Source organism: Diplotaxodon limnothrissa, linkage group LG12 (assembly GCF_057381915.1).
Source record: "Diplotaxodon limnothrissa isolate DT_005_m linkage group LG12, D_limnothrissa_male_GT1.1, whole genome shotgun sequence".
Taxonomy (NCBI): Eukaryota; Metazoa; Chordata; class Actinopteri; order Cichliformes; family Cichlidae; genus Diplotaxodon; species Diplotaxodon limnothrissa.
Window position 1 is genome coordinate 14,136,976 of NC_140607.1, and position 19,880 is coordinate 14,156,855.

The 19,880-nt window shown below is 42.3% G+C and overlaps 1 protein-coding gene across 1 annotated transcript; it reads left to right on the top strand.

Moving 5' to 3' along the window:
• The first annotated feature begins 6,642 nt into the window (after window positions 1-6,642).
• On the top strand, window positions 6,643-8,151 carry aplnra (apelin receptor a). The gene has a single exon (XM_085368016.1). It carries the CDS (start codon window positions 6,763-6,765, stop codon window positions 7,846-7,848), a length of 1,086 nt encoding a protein of 361 aa, XP_085224142.1. The 5' UTR covers window positions 6,643-6,762; the 3' UTR covers window positions 7,849-8,151.
• The last annotated feature ends 11,729 nt before the right edge of the window (window positions 8,152-19,880 follow it).

Below are 19,880 nucleotides of genomic sequence, written 5' to 3' on the forward strand. Positions count from 1 at the left end.
GTTTTGTCAGGAGATTTTCGGCCAAATGGAGTCAGATTCCTGCAGATCCCCTGGGATGATGGGAGGGCCAGGCTGGAGTCTAGCAGAGCCCTGAGATCCCAGCAGTTACCCTGGCTCCTAATCCCTGTCATTAAGTCAGCTGCAAAGAGAAAATTGTCTATCCTCTTTTCAGCCTTGTCCTTTGTCCCTTCATTTCTTCCATTGCATCCTCTCTATCATTAGACTCATCTCCCGCTTCTCTATTTCCACCCCTGCTATTGTGTTCCACATTTCTGCACGACATCCCGATTTTCCCTGTGAATGCAGGTGACACATAAATCCTAATTGTCACCTGCACAATTTATCCAAACATCACTTGTCTTAGATGTCTCCTGTTTGACATAGGTTCACATTTCATCATAAAGCTGCTGCTCTGACATAGTTTTCAGATCCTACTTTACAAAAAAATATCAGGAAAGGTATGTCACTTATTTGTGTGTATATATACATTTCTAATAACCATCACAGTGTATACCAATTAAGTGGACTGTCTTGAGCAACAATAAAACAAAAGTTGGAGAGAAGCATCTCAGCTGGAGAGACAAACTGTCCTATTATAGCACATCCTGTGGTGCTTGCTGTTTTGTCCACTGACACACAAACACACACAATGTGGTGGGGAGCCAGAGGATGGGTAAGAGGGTGGTCCGGGGTCCTGAAAAGGAGAGAAGGGAAACACCTTGTGACCCCCCTGTTCCTGACCATGCTACTGGAGGTCCAGAGACAACAAGGATGGAAGAGCATCTGCTTCTGTGTGGGTCATTCAGTGTTGTTGCCTCATATTTAACAATATTTAATCATATAAATAACTGTCAGAAGTCTGTTTACAGTAGTATCAGGAAGACCTACCTACCAACCCTGTAATGTCCTCTGAAGTGAGGGAAGCACAACTGTGTGTGCTTATTTCTTGGCAGCCTAGAATAAGGAAGGTAGACAAATGATAAATAAACAGTCAGGATTTTGCTTCTTGTGGCAAAGACAATCATCAGCATGCAAATGTTTGGGTTTTGATACGGATGTCAAACTCAAATGACTCCCAGACACAAACAGCACGACTCTTGCTACAGATAAGCCAGTTTTCCTTGGATGGGCCATTTCACCCCCCCAAGGAAAACTTTCTTTTGGTGTCCATACTGCACACACTCAGCGCACTGCCACTAAATGCTGAAATAAGTTAATCTGGATGGATTTATATGTAATACCAAATAGGATCAGTTGACAATCACGGTAAAACAACAAAGGACATCATCTGACAGTTCTAAGGCCTCACACATCAGGAACGGTGACTGTAAAAAATCCATGGACGACCTAACAGCTCCCCAAAAGTGAAGCCAAAATGTCTCCGTTGGCCCCCTGATGTCTGGCCGCAGTATAGATCATAAATTCTGTGGTAGTGGGTGGGACTGAGGTTAAAAACTAAACCAAAAACAGTTTGCCTCAGATTCATTTTTCCCAAAGATCTTTTCTGCCACTTTAAGGAGGTCTACTGATTTGGGTTCAAAGGTTCATTTGGATCAGTTTAATGTTAATTACTAACTTGACTGTTAAATGTGATTGAGAGCTGCAGTCCTGGAGAAAGTCATGTATCTGTGTCCAGGAATTACACCTAGAGTAGGCACACTGAAAAGAAATACTCTATTTACCTTCCAAAATGACCCCTGTGCCAATTTCATTTATAAAACACCTTTTATTTTATATAAACTCAACGTGCTTAACACAGAAGATAAACATGTGAAAATCTGTGTGGATTTAAAATTCCTTAAGGCAGTTAAAAAAAAAAACCAACCTTGTCAATTTGTGTCTTTAAAACTACAACACAAGGTGTTCTGCAGTAACTAACTGACATTCCCGAGGTATTATCACATTTTTTTTCTCAGTGTGTTAAATGTAATCCTCAAGTTAACATCCTTAGCTAGCTAAGAGAAAGAGTCATTAGCTACTGGAGGAAGCAAGTGTTCGGTAGCTATGATGTTTTAATTTTCATAAATAATCCGTGCACATGAATTAATCTACCCCGACTAAAGACGTTGTTCTATATGGATGTAAATTAATAGTTCGTGTTGCTGTTCAAACATTAGCTCTGCTGCTCTGACAGTGCAGGACAGAGGGGTGTTAAGCTGAAGCAGGCTGCCAGAGATGAAGCACTGAAACTGTTTATATGAGAAGCATTGAAAACTTCACCTGGGCAGGTCTGACATGATTATTAAATACCTACATGAAGCTGTATGTCTCTCTCCACACATGCATGTGCACTAACGTAAAAGCTGACATGTGCGTCAACATCCCCTTGTTATCGGTAAGAGTAAACACTTTATCAGAGGCCGACATTCACAAGCTGCCTGTAATTTGACTTCGCGGTTTCTAGCTGATATCAAAATTCACTGAAAAAAAATACTGATAACATGCCCACAAAATAAAACCATGTTTACCCGAAGCCGTTCATATGTGGCCCAGCTGTTCATCTCAGTTTGTAATGGACATTAAACACAGCCTAAGACAAACAGTCTCTCCTTTCTGTTGCCTGTAGGGAGGACTTCGCCTTCAGTCATCTTGATGTTAAAATATAAGGTGATTCATATTTGAGTAATTTTTTAGTAATATCTTTTTGGGTTTATACATTCAACACTGCTGCTTTACACAACAAAACATTAAAAAAACCCCCACAAAAAACAACAAAGCCTAATATTAATGAGTGGAAACCGTGCAGGATTGGACTTCATGACCGAATCATTGTATATGTCCACTCTTTATGCTGAATATACTTAATTGTTTTAAAATTAGAGTAAATTAGTAGTAATTTTCAGAATTAGCTGATGGAAACGGTACAAAGGCTAAACAACCATATCATTTGCTGTCAGTTAAACCTGGACTTGTGTGGAGATGATTCCTTACGATTCCTCCAAAGCTGATGGGCAGCAAAAATGGCTGATGTCTTTTTCACCTGGCTAATACTTAGCCTCTGACTTTCTATGGAAGCGCAAAGGGTGCACTCAGTTTCTCACACACTGCTTCTACATTTGGGCTTCATTTTTGTGTGATAATCACGATGTGGTTCAGTATTGTGCTTGTTGATTTTTACTTAACTTAAAGACCGGCTAAAAAACACATACTTTTGTAATATATCCTGATGTGTAAAACCTTGGAATCGAAGGAGGGTGTGCGTTGTTTTTACTGCGACTGTAATGTTGCAGTCTTGAATGGCGGTAGTTTAAAATAAAAACAGAAGGGTCACGTATCAACAATCAAGGACTTCCTCATTAAATTCTGGCCCCTGGATTACTCTCCTCACTCACAGACATCTGTAAGTCTTGACGTACTCGGATACTTAGCAGTACATTTCATGAGAACCCATTGTGTTTTTATTTAATCAAAAATGTGTTTTTGGACGATATAGGTTTAAAAAAACAAGCATAGAAGCACAAAAAATAACACTAAATCTGTTAACAAGGCATTTTCTTGCACTGATCAAACACAAATTTGCATCTTCCTGTTCCAGGAAGTGTAACAAAATTTTAATAAAACAGTCAGCAGGTGTATTTCTCATTAACAGAAAAGTGCTGAGAGCAACAAAAATGAAACAATGGGGCCTTGTTATCAAGCAAGCAATTCTTATGATTGGGTGGAGGTCTCCATTCAGTTCAGCGTTGAGGTCAAGATTAAAATATAGCTGCGTGTGACCTCCAGCTTGACGGTTTAATCACAGCACGGCACAAAACCGCCTGGAAGGTTTTGACAGAATTTCCCATTTCGTGCAATGTGAATGTTTTACGTATTCCAATCCCCGCATTTAGGTTCAGATTTTTTGCGTTGTGGAAAATTAAACATTCATGGCAAATTGTTACACTGGAGTCACATGGCGAGCTATCCTCGTATAGCCTGCAGTATGATGAGATACAAACCCCTCAGCAGGAGCAGTGCCCTCACACATCTGAGGGTGTAGCTCTGGCTCCATGGCACTGGAGTGCGACGTCATCTGACACAGCAGAGTCGACTCTTAGCGAGCTGATGTGAAAGCTCTGCAGATGTGGCTCATAGTGCGTTTTTAAGATTTCACTAGATAGAAAAGTATAAATGATTTTTATCCTTATTTCATTCAAAGTCTTTGCATCAGAGACAGCATGCACTTAAAGACCAGTCGTGTCTCTAAAGTGACTACGCTGTGACCCCACAGGTCCCCGGCTCCCTTGGGCTCCAGGTCCCCTCAGCATGATTTGCGAGGCCTAGGGTCTGCTATGTTAGCCGATGTGCTGTCAACATTTTTTACACTTCAAACAAACCTCAGGTCATAGATTAGCCTCCACCTTCAGTCACTTATCTCCTCCAGACTGGAGCTGACGTATCCACTGCGAATGTCCCCAAACCCTCCTGTCGGTGACCCCAGTTAACTCTGTTAAGTTAAATATCACAAACCTCCCTCTATTTAGTTGTTACAAAAACCCATGATAGTATCCGCTTCCCGCTGAGTCGCTCCATTTTGTCCCCGCACCAACAAAATGACAGTCAGAGTGAGAGCAAGGCAGTCGTGTCACAGCAGCAGGGTCATTTCAGCAGCAGATCAAAAGCAGCCACAGCTGTGGCAGAGTCACATGTGTGGTCCAGGCATATAGACAGAAACCCAACAAGCTTTCCCTGTCAAGCTAGTGCTTGCAATATGTTATGGAAAGAACATATGACACAAAAGCATGCAATAACCTCTACTTAAAAAACAACATAATTCACATATGTTTTATTTGGAAAAGCGATGTCAGTAAATCTTCACTCACTGCTGATAATCATCCTCCCACCTCAGGAACAGCACCGGGACTTTATCTTGGCACCTATAAAGGCTATGATGAACAAGTAAGGAGGTCTTTTGAAGACATCTTATATGCTGGTCTAATCTGGCCATCTGTTTCTTATCTACTCGCCTTTTATTTTTTAAATTTGCTAATTTATTTATTTAAGGGATACTGACCCTGGAAGCAGCAGGCGCCAATCCTCTCCCCGGGGAATGAAGTAGAGGCGGGACACACCTGGTGTGTGTGTGTGTGTGTGTGTGAGAGAGAGAGAGAGAGAGAAGTTTGGTTTAGGGTACTTTTTCTGTGTTTTTTTGTGGTTCAGGATCCAGTAAGGGCATCCTTTTTATAGCAGTTCCAGGAGGAAACTGTCGTTTGCTTAAAAAAGGAAAATAAAACTTTGTCACACATAATAGCAAAATTGTTTCAGTGGACTTCCGTGTTTTTTCACTCGACATCCAGCATGTATGTTTGCATACAAAAAAACTGGCTCTTGACAGTGTCTCCTTGTTGCTGAATTAAGGATGAAGCATCTGCCGTGTTCTGGCTATCCCTCAGACCACTGCTCTATGTACAGTACAATCACCAGTCACTCAGTGCAGGCTGATAAGCTGTGAGCCTTTCCTTTCATCAAAGGCATTTTTTAGTCTGTGCATTTATAGTTAATAATCCATTCTGAGGATTAATGTAACAACATCTTGTTATCACCAATAGGAGCCCTGTTTTTTTAACAGATTACCTAAACTAAATGTGCTGTAAATAATGTTCAGCACTGCTCTGGCATGTCAAGCTCTTTTTTTCCCCACTGATAGTAATTCCTTGGATTGGACCTGGAGTCTGAAAGCCGTTTCACCAGCAACATATTCTGTAAGATGACTAAAAAGATTATCTGAATTTTGTAACATTTCTAATGGAACACATAAAAGCTCTTTTAAAGCAATTTGATAACTGCTACAATACTCTATACTACGGGACATTATATGAGCATTTGCTGCAGTTAGTAGTGAAAGGAAGCCAAGGTGGTGTCAATGTGAAGTTTCCTGTTGTTTTTGTTTCAAACTGGTGTGTTTGCTTGGCCTTTTATCATGGAAATCAATCGTCAGACCCGAGACTTGTATTAGAGTTACAGTAAAGATTAAATGAGATGCATCTGAAGGTTTAACAACAATTTAACGGAAGTGATTGTGATGTAAAGTAATCATCTGATATGTCCAGACCTGTTCTGCACATAATCAGAGTCACCATCTCACCACAAAGTCACTGCAAAAATTATAGGAGATAAAATGCTTGTGAAAACATGCACTAAAGAAAAAGGAAAGTAAAGCAAGCAATGTTTGTGCGATCTGTTCACACCACTACTAGGACTTAATTTTAGGTTTGACATGATCATTATTATTATTAAGAATAATAATAGTAATAATAATAATAAAGTAAATGTTAGACTCTTTAGTTTTTAAAAATGACATGAAAAACACCTTTATTTTGACCAGAAGTAATGGTGGTGTTCCCACATGGACAAATTCTGAATGTTTTATTGATTTGATGTCTTTTTCCTGATATTTTTTATTGAATTTACTAGTAGTAAGTGTTTTGGCCTGTCATCTGCAAGGGAATGCAGGCTTCTTGTCCTCCAGGCAGAGGGAAGGGCTGCGCCTGAAGAGGTGAGAGACAGGAGGAGGAGGGGGAGAGCTGAAAGATGTTTTACTGGGGGGGGGGGGGGGGGGGGGGGGGGGAGGGGGTCGTCCTGGGAGGGAACCAGGGGTGTGGAGGGGCGAGTTTAAAAAGGCAGACAGAGCCAAGAGTCACTCACTCTCACAGGATCTGCTCAGAAACCCCAGCTCCTATGATTCACTGAATTTCAATTCACCGTTTGGAACTTTACAGGACTCTTAACTTTTTTTTACCCTTTAAATTAAGGATTTTTTTTCTTAACAACAATCCCTGCAGCATGGAGCCCCCCACTCCGGAATATGGTGACAGCTACGAGTACTATGATGACAATGAGACTGCATGTGACTTCTCAGAGTGGGAGCCTTCTTACTCCCTCATCCCGGTCCTCTACATGCTGATCTTCATCCTGGGTCTGTCAGGTAACGGCGTGGTCATCTTCACTGTCTGGAGGTCCAAATCTAAACGTCGGGCTGCAGATGTCTATATAGGAAACCTGGCACTTGCTGACCTCACCTTTGTTATAACTCTACCTCTCTGGGCTGTGTACACAGCCCTGGGCTACCACTGGCCCTTTGGCGTGGCTCTGTGCAAGATCAGCAGCTATGTTGTTCTGGTAAACATGTACGCCAGTGTTTTCTGCCTTACCTGCCTGAGCTTTGACCGCTACCTGGCCATCGTGCACTCTCTGTCCAGCAGCAGGCTCCGTTCGCGGGGCACCATGCTGGCATCGCTGGGTGCTATTTGGTTCCTGTCTGGCCTCCTGGCTGTGCCCACGCTGCTGTTCCGCACCACTGTGAATGACCTAAACAGCAACCGGACCACATGTGCCATGGACTTCAGCCTGGTGACCATGAACCAGAGGCATGAGTATCTGTGGATTGCAGGACTCAGCCTGTCCTCCTCTGCCTTGGGTTTCCTCCTACCTTTCTTGGCCATGACCATCTTCTACTGCTTCATCGGCTGCACTGTCACACGCCACTTCAACAACCTGCGCAAGGAGGACCAGAAGAAGAAACGACTGTTGAAAATCATCACCACACTGGTGGTGGTGTTTGCCATCTGCTGGACTCCCTTCCACATGCTGAAGAGCATGGACGCCCTCTCCTACCTGAACCTTGCTCCGAGCTCCTGCGGCTTCCTGCGTTTCCTGCTGCTGGCTCACCCCTATGCAACTTGCTTGGCCTACGTCAATAGCTGCCTCAACCCGTTCCTGTATGCCTTCTTTGACCTGCGTTTTCGCTCCCAGTGTCTGTGCCTGCTCAACCTGAAGAAAGCTATGCACGGCCAGATGAGCTCCATGTCGTCCACTCTCAGCGCCCAGACTCAGAAGTCAGAGGTTCAGTCTCTGGCCACCAAGGTGTAGAGAGCAAAGTGAAACAGGGCTGCTGCAGGACAGCTCCAACTGCTGGAACACTTGTAAAAATACAGACTTTATGTGTCCATTGTTCAAAGCTGGTAAGATGAGATGATGAACTTTGAATTGTCACTGCCTACAGTCATGATATTCATTATGTGTTCCTCCCAATGTACAGTGAGAGAGGCCAATACTCTGTATGCTGTGTGAACTTGGGAAGCTGGAGCCAGCTGGCTGAGCTCCTTTAGCTGCATTGTTCCTCAAATTCTCAGAGAAAAAAAAAGTCTTTATTTTTTCTGTTTAAATTTGTATTTGCAGAGGTTTTTTCATTTGTATCATGAAAAAAGGCAGAAATATGAATTGCTCTTTACACTGGATGAAACCTAAAGCTACACCCTATTTTCATACCATCTTCGTTCGGATATATTGCTGATTTATTGTAGAAGCACTTGTTGTACATGAGCAGGGAAATCAAACAAAGCAGTGTCTCTTCAAAGCTTCAAAGAAGGTAGAAGTCTGGGTTACGGAAGGGAGGGAGGGAGGTGTAAAAGGAGCAAAGGTGTTGCAGCTTAATTACATAGTTTGTGGGGAGGAGATGGGGCAGACAGGCAGATGGCAGTTGACAAATGTTGCTGAGGGACAGGAGCGGGTGGGGCGCTATGGAGGGGTTTTGCAGTGCAGTCACGCACTAAAGGGACAAAGGAGCCTTATAAATGGTCCAAATTGATGTATATGTTTTATTTTTTGACATCGCTGTAACTAACTACTGTATTAAAGATGTGTGCTATGAACCAGATGTCTTAAATTCATTGTGTGCTTGTCTGTGTGTGTGTGTGTGCATGCAAATCAAAGGTAGATTTTCAAGTATCACTTTAAAGGAGAACAATCTTGACAGCAAATGTAAATATTTAACCTCCACTTTCACGTCAGTCCTGTTATTTCAGTGTTAAGCATCTCAAAGGGTTCAAGCTTTTGTTATGAATAACCTTGCATTCAGTTCGCACCTTCAGACTAATAGGTCTCTAATCTCTATTGATTCACAGCCAGTATCCAGACAGTAACTGGATTATGCAAACTACCTGCCATCCTGAGTGTGTATTCTGCACTCAGCTGGGATTTCTGCAGGATTTCTTCATTTCAAACATTAGTATTTATTTAAGGCGAGGAAGAAAGAACCAGCAACATATTCAGAGTGATGTGTGCTCAGTTAAAGTCAAAGTGGCTAAAATTTATGCATAACAAAATTTAGGACAGCCAAACCCTGTGTGCTGAATTACGTGGCCATTACCACTGAGTGACTCTTCTAAGGGATATTCTGATTTGACAGTAATGAGCTCTGTTGGGCATAATTACCGTTTAGAAATATCGGTGGTGGGATGGGTTAGGGGGGAAGTGGGACTCTAATCCTGGCAGAAATCGGGGCCGCCGAACAAGTCAATATTTGTGCCTGCTGACAAGAGATTGCAGTCAGAGGGGTTCTTGGAGCACGGGATGGGGTGTGCAGATGCTCCATCACACTAAAGAAGAAACTGTGGGGTGATTGAAGTGAGAAACTTGGGAAATGGGTCATCTTGCACCACCGTTCTAAAGTAACCACATGTGTGAAGTGTCGAAAAAATGCAAAGCTGCATGATTCATCGTTTCTTTATGTGTGAGAGATCATATGTTATTTATTGTCCATCCTGGCGAAACGGAGCCTATTTGCAGTAAATGCCAGAATGTTCTTTGTGAGATCCTCGCAGACGCTAGATTGCTCAAACATGCAATGATTCTTCAGCTTGATAGATTTATTAGAAAAGATTTTATGTATCTAGTTTACGTATTTCGGATGCATACAGAATCTAACCCATAACACAAGCGTTCACTGCACCATTAACTCTATTGTGTAATAACAGAAGAATTCATTTTTTAGTTCATCTTTATATAAAACAGCAGATATACGAGTAGCAATTAGACCGTGGAAGCAGAGTCACTCACGCGTGCCGGACAATGCGAGACATGTTGTTATTATTGAGATCAGTTGGCCTGACAGCCTGTCTGATGCTTCACTTTGAGATAACTCACCCTGAATACCAGCTGACCAAAGCACACTGGGAACACCGCAAACACAAAAACAACAGTTGCACATAAATGTTCTCTGTGTTCCTGTGTGGGCTGTGTGACCTGTTTGTGTGTTCAGGGATGCTTGGACGTGGGCGTCGCAGCGCGCCTAAAGTATTCTTAAAGGGAGTTCAAGCATGTTGGTCTGCTGCCCCTGTTATAATGTTGTTTTCCTGGTCAGGAGGCATGAAGTTTAATGCACAAGTATTGTTTGTCCCAAACAATAGCTGCTATATTGTGTCAACCAATCGCACGCTCTGATAGATAAATACATGCTTTTCATTATTCAGCCAGTTTTATCATTTAAATATGGGTTGCTGAATCAATGAATCCCTGAATGATGGGTCTTATCTAGATCAAATGAGACCTCATAGCTTCAGAATGATAGTTAAGAAATCAACACAAACGCAGCTGCGCAGCTCCCAGCTCAGAAATAAAGCTGGAGATATGTTTTTGTGTTATCCACCTGAATGAATGCGTAATCACACCAGCCACACAATCAGTCTGCAGCTCCACACTTACAGCGAAACACACTAAAGCGTCTCACACAGGTGCCAGTTTCTGAGTGCTGTCATCAGTGTGAGCTGCCACACCCAAATGGGACATCTGAACCAAAGCACAACTGCTCCCCTTTCCTTAGATCTCCCTGCTGTTCCATCCCACCCAAGCAGCAACAAATGCACCCCACACTGTGTGTGTGAGTGCGTTCATATGCACATGTAAACAGAGACCTGACACATAGCACGGGCTGTCAACGCTAACCCTACTTTCTCTGTACTGTTCATCCACCTGCTGACTATAATGCACACAATCAGCTCCCCATTCTTCAAATCACACACGAAACAGTCAGCACTAGGGATGACTCTATACAGTAGAGCTATCCGCACAGAGAACACAGCACTGAGGGGGGGGAATTAGGAAGCCGGTGAGAGGGGAAAAAAAATTGTATTCTGGAGGATCCGCATGACCTCTGAGAGTCCCTCGCCTTTTTGTTTTGTCTGTCAATCCTACAAATCTGGAACACAATGGAGCTAGTGGAGCCCGAAAAATAGAGAGTGGGAGGGGGTGGTGAGGTGTGGGCTGCGATTGCTCCTGTGTGTGGGTGTGTGTGTGTGTGTGTGTGTGTGTGTGTGTGTGTGTGTCTGTCTGTCTGTCTGTCTGTCTGTCTGTCTGTCCAAGAGGAGGAGGGTGAGTGTTTGCAACAGTCCTCTCCACATTTCTGGAATCAGCTGTTATTTTTCTACGAGTTTTTACTCCAAGCAGTGAGAGTCTCAAATGAACTTCGAATTTTGAAGCTTTTCACACATTTTGTATTTATGTATATATATTTAAATTTGATTTACTTTTCACTCTGGGCAATTTCTCATGCTTCCACTCCCTACCCAGAGTTTTTAATCCAATTTAATGACAGTTGTGAGGGCGCATGCTTTTATCTGTTGGATTTGATCAAATCAGTCGCACACCTATAATAAAATCTACTAGAATGATACAACTTTGATAAATATTCATGTTTTAAAGGCATTCAAAGAATAAATGAGCATAAAATCCTAACATTTTATCGCTGTTTTTTCTGACATTCACAAATAATTCAAAAGGTGTGCAGAAGGATGACTAACTAGATGTGACAGTCTTATTTCTATATGACTCATTTCATTAAGAGCTCACTTGAAGGAAGTTACAACAAGGAGAACAGCATAATTCAGTTGGACCCAGCAGCAGTTAGTTCATAAAACCGACTGGAAGCAGGCAGAAGCAGTGAAAAATACTCCGTAGTGTTTGTTTCTCCCAGCCTCAGAGCTTTAAATAAAAGATGAGATGTTTACGAGCGTGGAACCGCAGTTGTCCAAACTTTGCAGATGTTTCTTGAATACATTTTGTTGACTCTTGTTTTCAGGCTCGTTTGTTTTGTGCCTTTGCTTAAATAATCTCGAAAACAATCAGAAACATGACGGTAAGTGGAGGAACTTTGTTTTTATCCCCGGTGAGGGTTTGACAGCTTTGTGATGAGAAACTGTCCTCAGGATTAAGGCTTATTTTGTGACATGTCTGAGTCGAGTATGAGACCAGCACCAGTCTAGACAGCAGGCCCCCTGATCCACCAAAACAAATTAGTCCAACCTGACACTGAAACATGGGAAGCTCCAGCCCCCCCATGCCCCCACGACTCCCACCCATTACCACCTTCTAATACTAGGTTTCAATGCTGGGGCACATACCTTTGTTTATGCCTTTTCTCATTTATTTAACACTTCCACTCCAACAGTGTGACATCCTGTCAAATAAAAACCTGCTTCCTATATCATAGAAACTGTTAGCTCAAAGACAAAATTACAAAGCTACCACTCTAAACATGCTGTCACTTTAATGCTGACCATTAAAGTGATGGTAATGAAAATAATTACTAGGCTTAGCATTTATGTAAACACGGGATAATAGATGTTAGACTAAAACTTAGTGAAAGTGTTCACATGTCTCGCAGCATTTATCCTCAGATCTTTTGGAAGGTTTTTTTCTTTAAAGAAAACATAGCTCTAATTTTTTCTGCATTCACAGCTGTATTTATCTCCATATCTCTTTCCTTCTTTTTGAAAGCGTGCTGATAGCAACGGCTGGTATTGCACAGACCTCGGAAAAAGAGTCAGATTACCCCGAATCTTATCCAAACGCTCTCACGAATAATGAGGTATAACATGTCTAATCGTACCTCACACAAGGGGCCGCCTGAGAACAGCTCCAATACACACCAGCGACAACTGTAAATTGCTACCACGTCTGCCCAGGGATCGCTATTGAAATCAGCTTCTCTCAGTAATCTGTCTAGTTTAACCTGAAAGTGGCCCCCTCGCTTTAATTGTCCAAATCCTGAGAACAACGGCCCAGAAAAATACAGCATTTACATGAGACTGGTGTTTTCAGTGTAATGTTGTTATCTTTTGGCACATTTCAAGAGGTGGTTAGGAAACCAGGGTTTACAAATGGATCTCCTCCAACGCCACCTTCTTGCCATTGTTATTCATATCGGCTCAGGGACATGTTCACGCCACCCGATTGGATCTGAGCGAGTGAATGAGAGGTTTTTATTCAACTATGAAAATGTGTGATTTATCTTTCTTCCTATCATAGGAAATATTGCCTAACAGACCTGAAAACTGTTTCATCCACCGATGCATATTTCCTAGGGAAGACCAGACCTGCTGCACTGTGCATCATAATGAGCTGTGCCGCTGGTGGATATCGTTAGGGGCGAGATGCTGCTTCCGAGGGCAGCGTGGTTTGGCCAGACCTGAATGTGCTGGGCCCTCGCCCCCTCCGGATATGGTCGCTCAGGACTCATCGTCCCTGAAACACAAAGGTCCTCTTCACATCTTTCTCTATCCCGTCCACTGTGAAAGGCCTGCTTTAAGGGGCACTGCTCCTGTGCCTGCTTCGCAGCTAAATACATCTCCTGTCACTGGCTGGTCCCAGTGCCAGTTCAGCTGCTGGAAGCACTCAGGTGCTCAGGTCTCCAGTAACCACTTGCACACGGCTTGCTAATAAAAAAAAAAAAAACATGAGTTGATTTTTCTACAAATCAGAATCACAGAATTTCCTTTTATAGTTTGACGGGTCCTATGTGAAAAAAATCCACTATCAAAATCTATTGAAATGTGTGTACACTCCAAATTTAGAGCACAATCACTACCAATTATGCAAATGGAGGAACACTCTTAGCTAGAGGAACAGGGAGAAGCAGTTCAAAACTATTCAGCAAGTACTGCATAGGTAAATAGCCACAAAATTACAACACAATTTAAGACGTGTAAGGATTATGAAGTGATAGAGCATATTTCTCATGTGCAAAATCATGTTGGCAGCAAGAACAGGAAGTTTGCAGCATGGCCAGATGACCATGACATGACCAGACTTTGCCATCTGCAGCGACCAGTTGGAGGGGATGGGACGGAGTGCAGTCATAAACAACAAGAGTATTAGTTTACTCAGCTTTATTTAAATTCAGCTTCAAGTGACGATGAAGCTATTCTACAAAGGTGCCCCTGGACAAGAGTAGTGACAGAGTTAAGGAGCTGCAGTGGCAGTGTTTCCGGGTAATCCATTGATGTGCACAGGGATTGTATTTTGGGTTTTTTTTGATTTTCCAGACTTACATGGTCCCATCACATGTGGTTTCAGGTGAAGCTAACACAAAGAGTGACATTGTCATTAGTGGGTGTTAGCTGCAAATATAAGCAGATTTTCTTCAATCTCCGATACTTCTTATTACTGCCTACTCGTACATCTTCCACTCAGCTTCCACTGGCCTTCCTAAATACGCTTTATATACCACTTATACCAGAACACAACAGACCTTTAGTTAGACCAGATTTGCCAAATGATGTCATTGTTTGCGTTGATGTCTATTGAGGCAAGAGTGAACAGGTGTGGTTTGCTGCGCATGAAAGGAGTTCCTTCCACTCCTTCCAATCCTGGATCTAGTGGAACAGATCTTTTCCTCATGGAGGTGTAGTCAGAATAATTTGGGTCAATGCTGCTGGCTCAATATGACATCCAAATCATTACAGGGTATGGATGAACCACACAAGAAGTCATCAGACACAATGTTGATAAAAATCTCTGGCCAGACCAACACCGGTGACAAGGTGTCGACAAAGAAGATGAGAACTTGTTGGTTAACTCCAAGCAGTTTTTTTAGTAAATTGTCCTTTCTCTGCACATAATTTTACGTAGAATACTGTACAAAATCGTCATATCTGGATATTACGTTATAGTGCCTTAATGGAGTACCCAGACTTTTCACATTAAACCTTTCCTGACTGTATTTACCTAAAAATCTCCAAGCAATAACCAGTATCACTCAGCCAGACAGCTGCCCGGTGGATTCAAACCTAGGGTCTTACCACTACACCACTCTGACACCTTAAAAATATATTATCATAAGTACTCATTTAGCCATTCAGTAAAAGCATACAGTTTATGTTATTTCACCACTGCTTCCACTTACACCAAAATATAAAACTGCTTAATTTCTTGTCTGCTAAGCTGTGTTCATCTGAGCCCAAATACATGAACTCCTGCCATCTGTTGGTCAAAGTGTAGAATCACCAAAACACAGGCCATGACCGTTATAGTTTTAACTGAAAGTTCTCAAGTACTAATTTAATGATGATTATAGGGTAGGGCTTTTTTAAGCCTTTACTGAAACTGACCTACACATATAGGGTGTACAATTAAAGGCACGCATGAATGTTGCTCCTTGTGTCCTGGTCAAGGGATCCGCTCATAATTCAATAAACATTATGTGTGAAGTGAGTGATTGTTGATCTTCATTATTATATTTAAATTCACTTGTCAAGGCTATTAATTATAGTGGAAAATCCAGTTTTTGGACGTGTACTGACATTAAAACTGAGACTTCAAAGAAAGTTGTTTAATTTATTTTACACAGATGAAAAGTGAACAAGCAAAAGTGAACAAACACATACAGTGTATGAATTTAAAGTGTTCAAACGGTTCATGGCCAGCATTGGAGGAGAAGCCACAAGTAGTAGTAGTATATTATCTTTACCTGCAGATATCAACAGTCCTGTCTGCTGTAAGTAATCTCACCACCAGAGGGCGGAACAGTTCTAAAGCAGACCCTGAAACCAAAGCTGGTGCATGAAAGTAAGCATTATTTCAAACAAGCAGCACTTTATAATATGGCCCGGATCTAAAATAAAAGTACACTGACAATTATTTGAAGAAGAGTATAACGGTCACAAAAATCTCTGGTCAGAGCAACATGATGTCCACAAAGATGCAAATGTAAGGTACTTTTTAAAAACTGAACTACATCATTTTTGTGGTTAACTTGTCCTCTCATTGTATGTAATTTTCTCCTTACCACAGTACTTCACTGTAAATTAGGTGCGGTGATTTACTGAAATGTGGAAAATGAAAATACAGTATATGCAAAAAAGAGTCTGTACAATGTAAACTTTTTACATGTTTGACATGTAGCCCCACCATCTTGAACACAGTGGTCATTCCATCTATTCGAGTTTTTTGTATGTGACTAGAGAACGGCTTCATACGTAGTAAACCTTACAGGTTACTCTTAATATAAAGATCACAAAGCTCCTATGGCTTGAAGGAGCTATATCATATCAAGCCTCATTTCCTGAAATGAAGTCAGGCCTCTTACACATTAAAACATACATAAATATGCTCATTTATTCCAGATATTGTCACAATTACATCTGGTCACCAGATAAGTTGTGCAGCCCTCCCATCTCCAGACAGTTGACAATGACAACAACAGCAGCTGGTTGTAAGCTAGCATAATGGCAGCTAATATTTGGCTCGAATGTCCAAGAAATTATCTCTGATAAAGGTGTCCAAATAAGAAAAATGTTAGCTCCACCTCAGACAGTTAACTAACAGTAGCAAACAGCAGCATTTACCAACAAAAAAGTCCAGGATGTCTTCAGCAACTCACCTCAGTTTCACAACTCGTATCAGACTCCCTTCACAACATTTTACAGCCTCCTCCAGAGTAGAGGTAGATACATACCGACAGCTGAGGTAAACAGCAGCCTGAGAGTGTACACTCACTACACATGAACATGTTTGTCCTACAGCAGCCACTGTAGCTAAGATTATCCACGTGTCCCAAAACGTCGGCTGCATCCTTCAGAGTCCGCATTTGAAGGCCGATTACGTCACAGCCAGGCGACGAAGACTGTCCCAATTCGTCGAATCCTTCAAATGCGGCCGACAAATGCATCCTTCATTTCCCCGAATTTGAAGGATGGGTCGGCTGTGTCCCAACTGGGGGTCTGCACGCTTGAACTACGCGTACTACGCGTACTACGTACGGTGCGTACTATATCTGTGTCCCAAAACAACGGCTGCATCCTCCGGAGGCCGCATTTGAAGGCCGATTACGTCACAGCCAGGCGACGAAGGCTGTCCCAATTCGTCGACTCCTTCAAATGCGGCCGACAAATGTGTCCTTCATTTCCCCGAATTTGAAGGATGGGTCGGGTGTGTCCTTCGTGGCCCACCATATCCCAGAATTCATAGCGCGGCCCAGCCAAATTTCAGCTGCCAACAATGGCGGCCGCTACTGAGTTTTAAAATTAATGTTGTTAATCTTTCTGGGTCACAAAATAAACATTTAACATATTTTCACGGTCGAGAATTTATGCAAGTGTCCTGTTATATTTTAGATAGCAAGGAGCAGACGGCCGAGTTTATTAAACTCCACCGACACAGCGGTGACCCAAATCTGAAGGCTAGACCGTCCCATTTCACAGCCTTGCACTTCCGGCCTTCTCAGCCTTCGAAGGCCGGGTCCTACCGAAGGATGCAGCCGACGTTTTGGAACACAGCTGACATCTACTGACATCTAGTGTGGATACGTACTGTACCTTTAAGTGATAGTATGAATTTTTGGAGGCTCTGTAAAAAGGCAGCTTACTTTCCCCAAGTTTTTGTTTTGTTTGTTGTACTTTTTGAATGAGGCTTTTATTTTAGCCCTCAAAAGTAACGCGTGTTTATAATGTAAAGTGAGGAAAAACTGTTTTTTGACTAAAATACACTGAAGTTATTCAGTTCTTCAAATTTCTGACCAATATTTTTAGGTGATTTAAATCCACAATTTCACAAAAGTTACTTTGAAACTTTATTTTAAATCTGGGGACATTACACCCTTAATGACAGGCCGTATTATGGAGTGCTATCTTTATATATTTTATAGCCCAACTCTGTTCTGTGTTAAAATATTTTGAGGAATGCAGACATCATGGTTTGGATCCTTGCATAGTTTCTCCTCTAAAGAAGTTCAGAAATAGTTCACATTCCCAAAAAGGGTTTTGTTGAAACTGCTACAGCTGTGTAACTGTAGGATAAATGATGACACAGAAGTGTTTGAGCTGATTCTGATCTAAGTAGGATATCTCCTTTGAAGCTTTCAGAAGATGCTTTATTATTTTAACAGTCATGGTTACAGATTTCACTCAGATTTCATTATACAGTGCTGCAGTGGTATAACAGGTTAAAGGTAACAGACAGTAGCAGTAACATTTGTGCTGCATGAATGAATACGATTTTGATGAGTCATTTTCCCGGTTTAGCCTTTGCCTGGATGGACCTTTTACGCTGATGCATTTGGGGCCGAGCTGGGGGGAGAGGTTTGTGGCTCTGGCAGGCTCTGTTTCCTAATAAAGAAAGAACTGGGTCTTTAGGAGGAAATCGAGAGCACTCACACTTAAAGGAGCTCAGTGTCTCTGATTTGGCACGTGGGCCAATCACGACAGGAGGACAGGTTTTAGGGATGATGGTGGTCATGGTCCGAGTCAGGACCCTTCCTCTTCTGGACCCCATAGAAGGAGCTGGTGAAGGTTTCTGCTTCTTGTCTGGACTTTTGCTCTCCTGTTCTTTGGACTGTGCCTGTTGCTGACTGTTGGCCTGCCAGTTTTGCATCTTAGACTCCAAGTCTTTCAGAGCCTGGTCAGTGTAGGCCTGCAGTTCAGTGCGCACCCCTGAAATCTGAACTTGAAACTCATCCTTTAAGGCGTTTGTTCTGGCCTCGAGCTTTTCCTCAAACGTTGTACACATCTCCTCCTCCTCCTTCAGACAGATCTCATTTTTGCGCTCATGTTTCAGCACTTGTTTTCCCTCTTCACCACTCGCCTCCTCACCATCAGCTTCGACGCTCACCTGTGCGAGCTCCATTTCTTTGACTTTTTGCACTAGCTCCAGTATGCTGCTCTTTGGGAGTCGCACACCCACTTGTGATCTGATCTGGTGACGTACCTGTTGGAAAACAGACTGCATCTTTCCTTGCGACTCCTTTTCTGCAGGTGCATTGTCCTCCAAACACTTATCATCTGGATTGAGAGAACAGGCATGCTCCTCTGCTGCAGCAGCATTGTTCTGTGGTTGCTCCTGTTGCTCCTGTTGTTCACTGTTCACCAGTATTTCTGGATTTTTCTCAGAGAAAGAATCACTCATTGTTATTTTCAGGCTTGTCCGCCTCCTTTGAACTGAGCTACTATAATAATTCGAGGAGCGCAACTCGGTTGAACAGCACATACTCTACCCCTCCCATGTCACACTATTAAATCATGCAATAGTAGTAGTTGTGTAATGCAGCTACAATTATTTGATCACGCGTGTTATGTTCCTTGGTCTGCATGTGTGTCGCTGCATCCCTTGACAACATTAAGCCTCTTGGTAACAGCATGAAAAACAACGATCTTCGGGGACAGCTGGAACACTGAGGGCTGGCTTTGAGTTTCTCATTAGTGATTAGTGAGCCGTTACTGGAAAATAGAGCTTCAACAGATGACTAACAAATCTGCTGTTTGACAGACGATTAGACTAGATATGTTCCTCTGTGAAATACACGAGGATGACATGCATTTAATTATAGTGCTTGTGTGCACGTCTGTGTACTATACACACTCTGAATGTAGCTTTTTTGCATTGACAGGTTGCTCTTTGCTTCTTTGGGCCATTTAGTTGATGTTTAGTGCAGAGAAACCTCAGCTGTGCTGTTTGTGCTCGGGGTCACAGGCTCAACAGCTCATCTGGATGCAGTGCAGGATTTAGGGATAACTGACAGGATCTATCATACATGCACCGCATTTGTAGTTCTTTCAGCAGGATCCTTTAGATTTGATGCAGGATACTTGAATGCGATTGGTTCTGCCTTTAAGAGCTGTTTTGTCTGCTCTTCACACTGAGGCCCGTCGATTTGTATCATATGGAGTCTTTAATCTCATTAAAACATCCTCTATTTTTTCATTATCTTTTCTTTTCTTTTGTGATGAACATTGTCATATAATAAACTTGCACAGTCTGACTCATTCCTATGCAGGTCCCATTTGCTCTGAGATCATTTGCACCTTCTGTGAAAACATTACATGCACCACGACTGAGTTCGGGTCAATTAGATT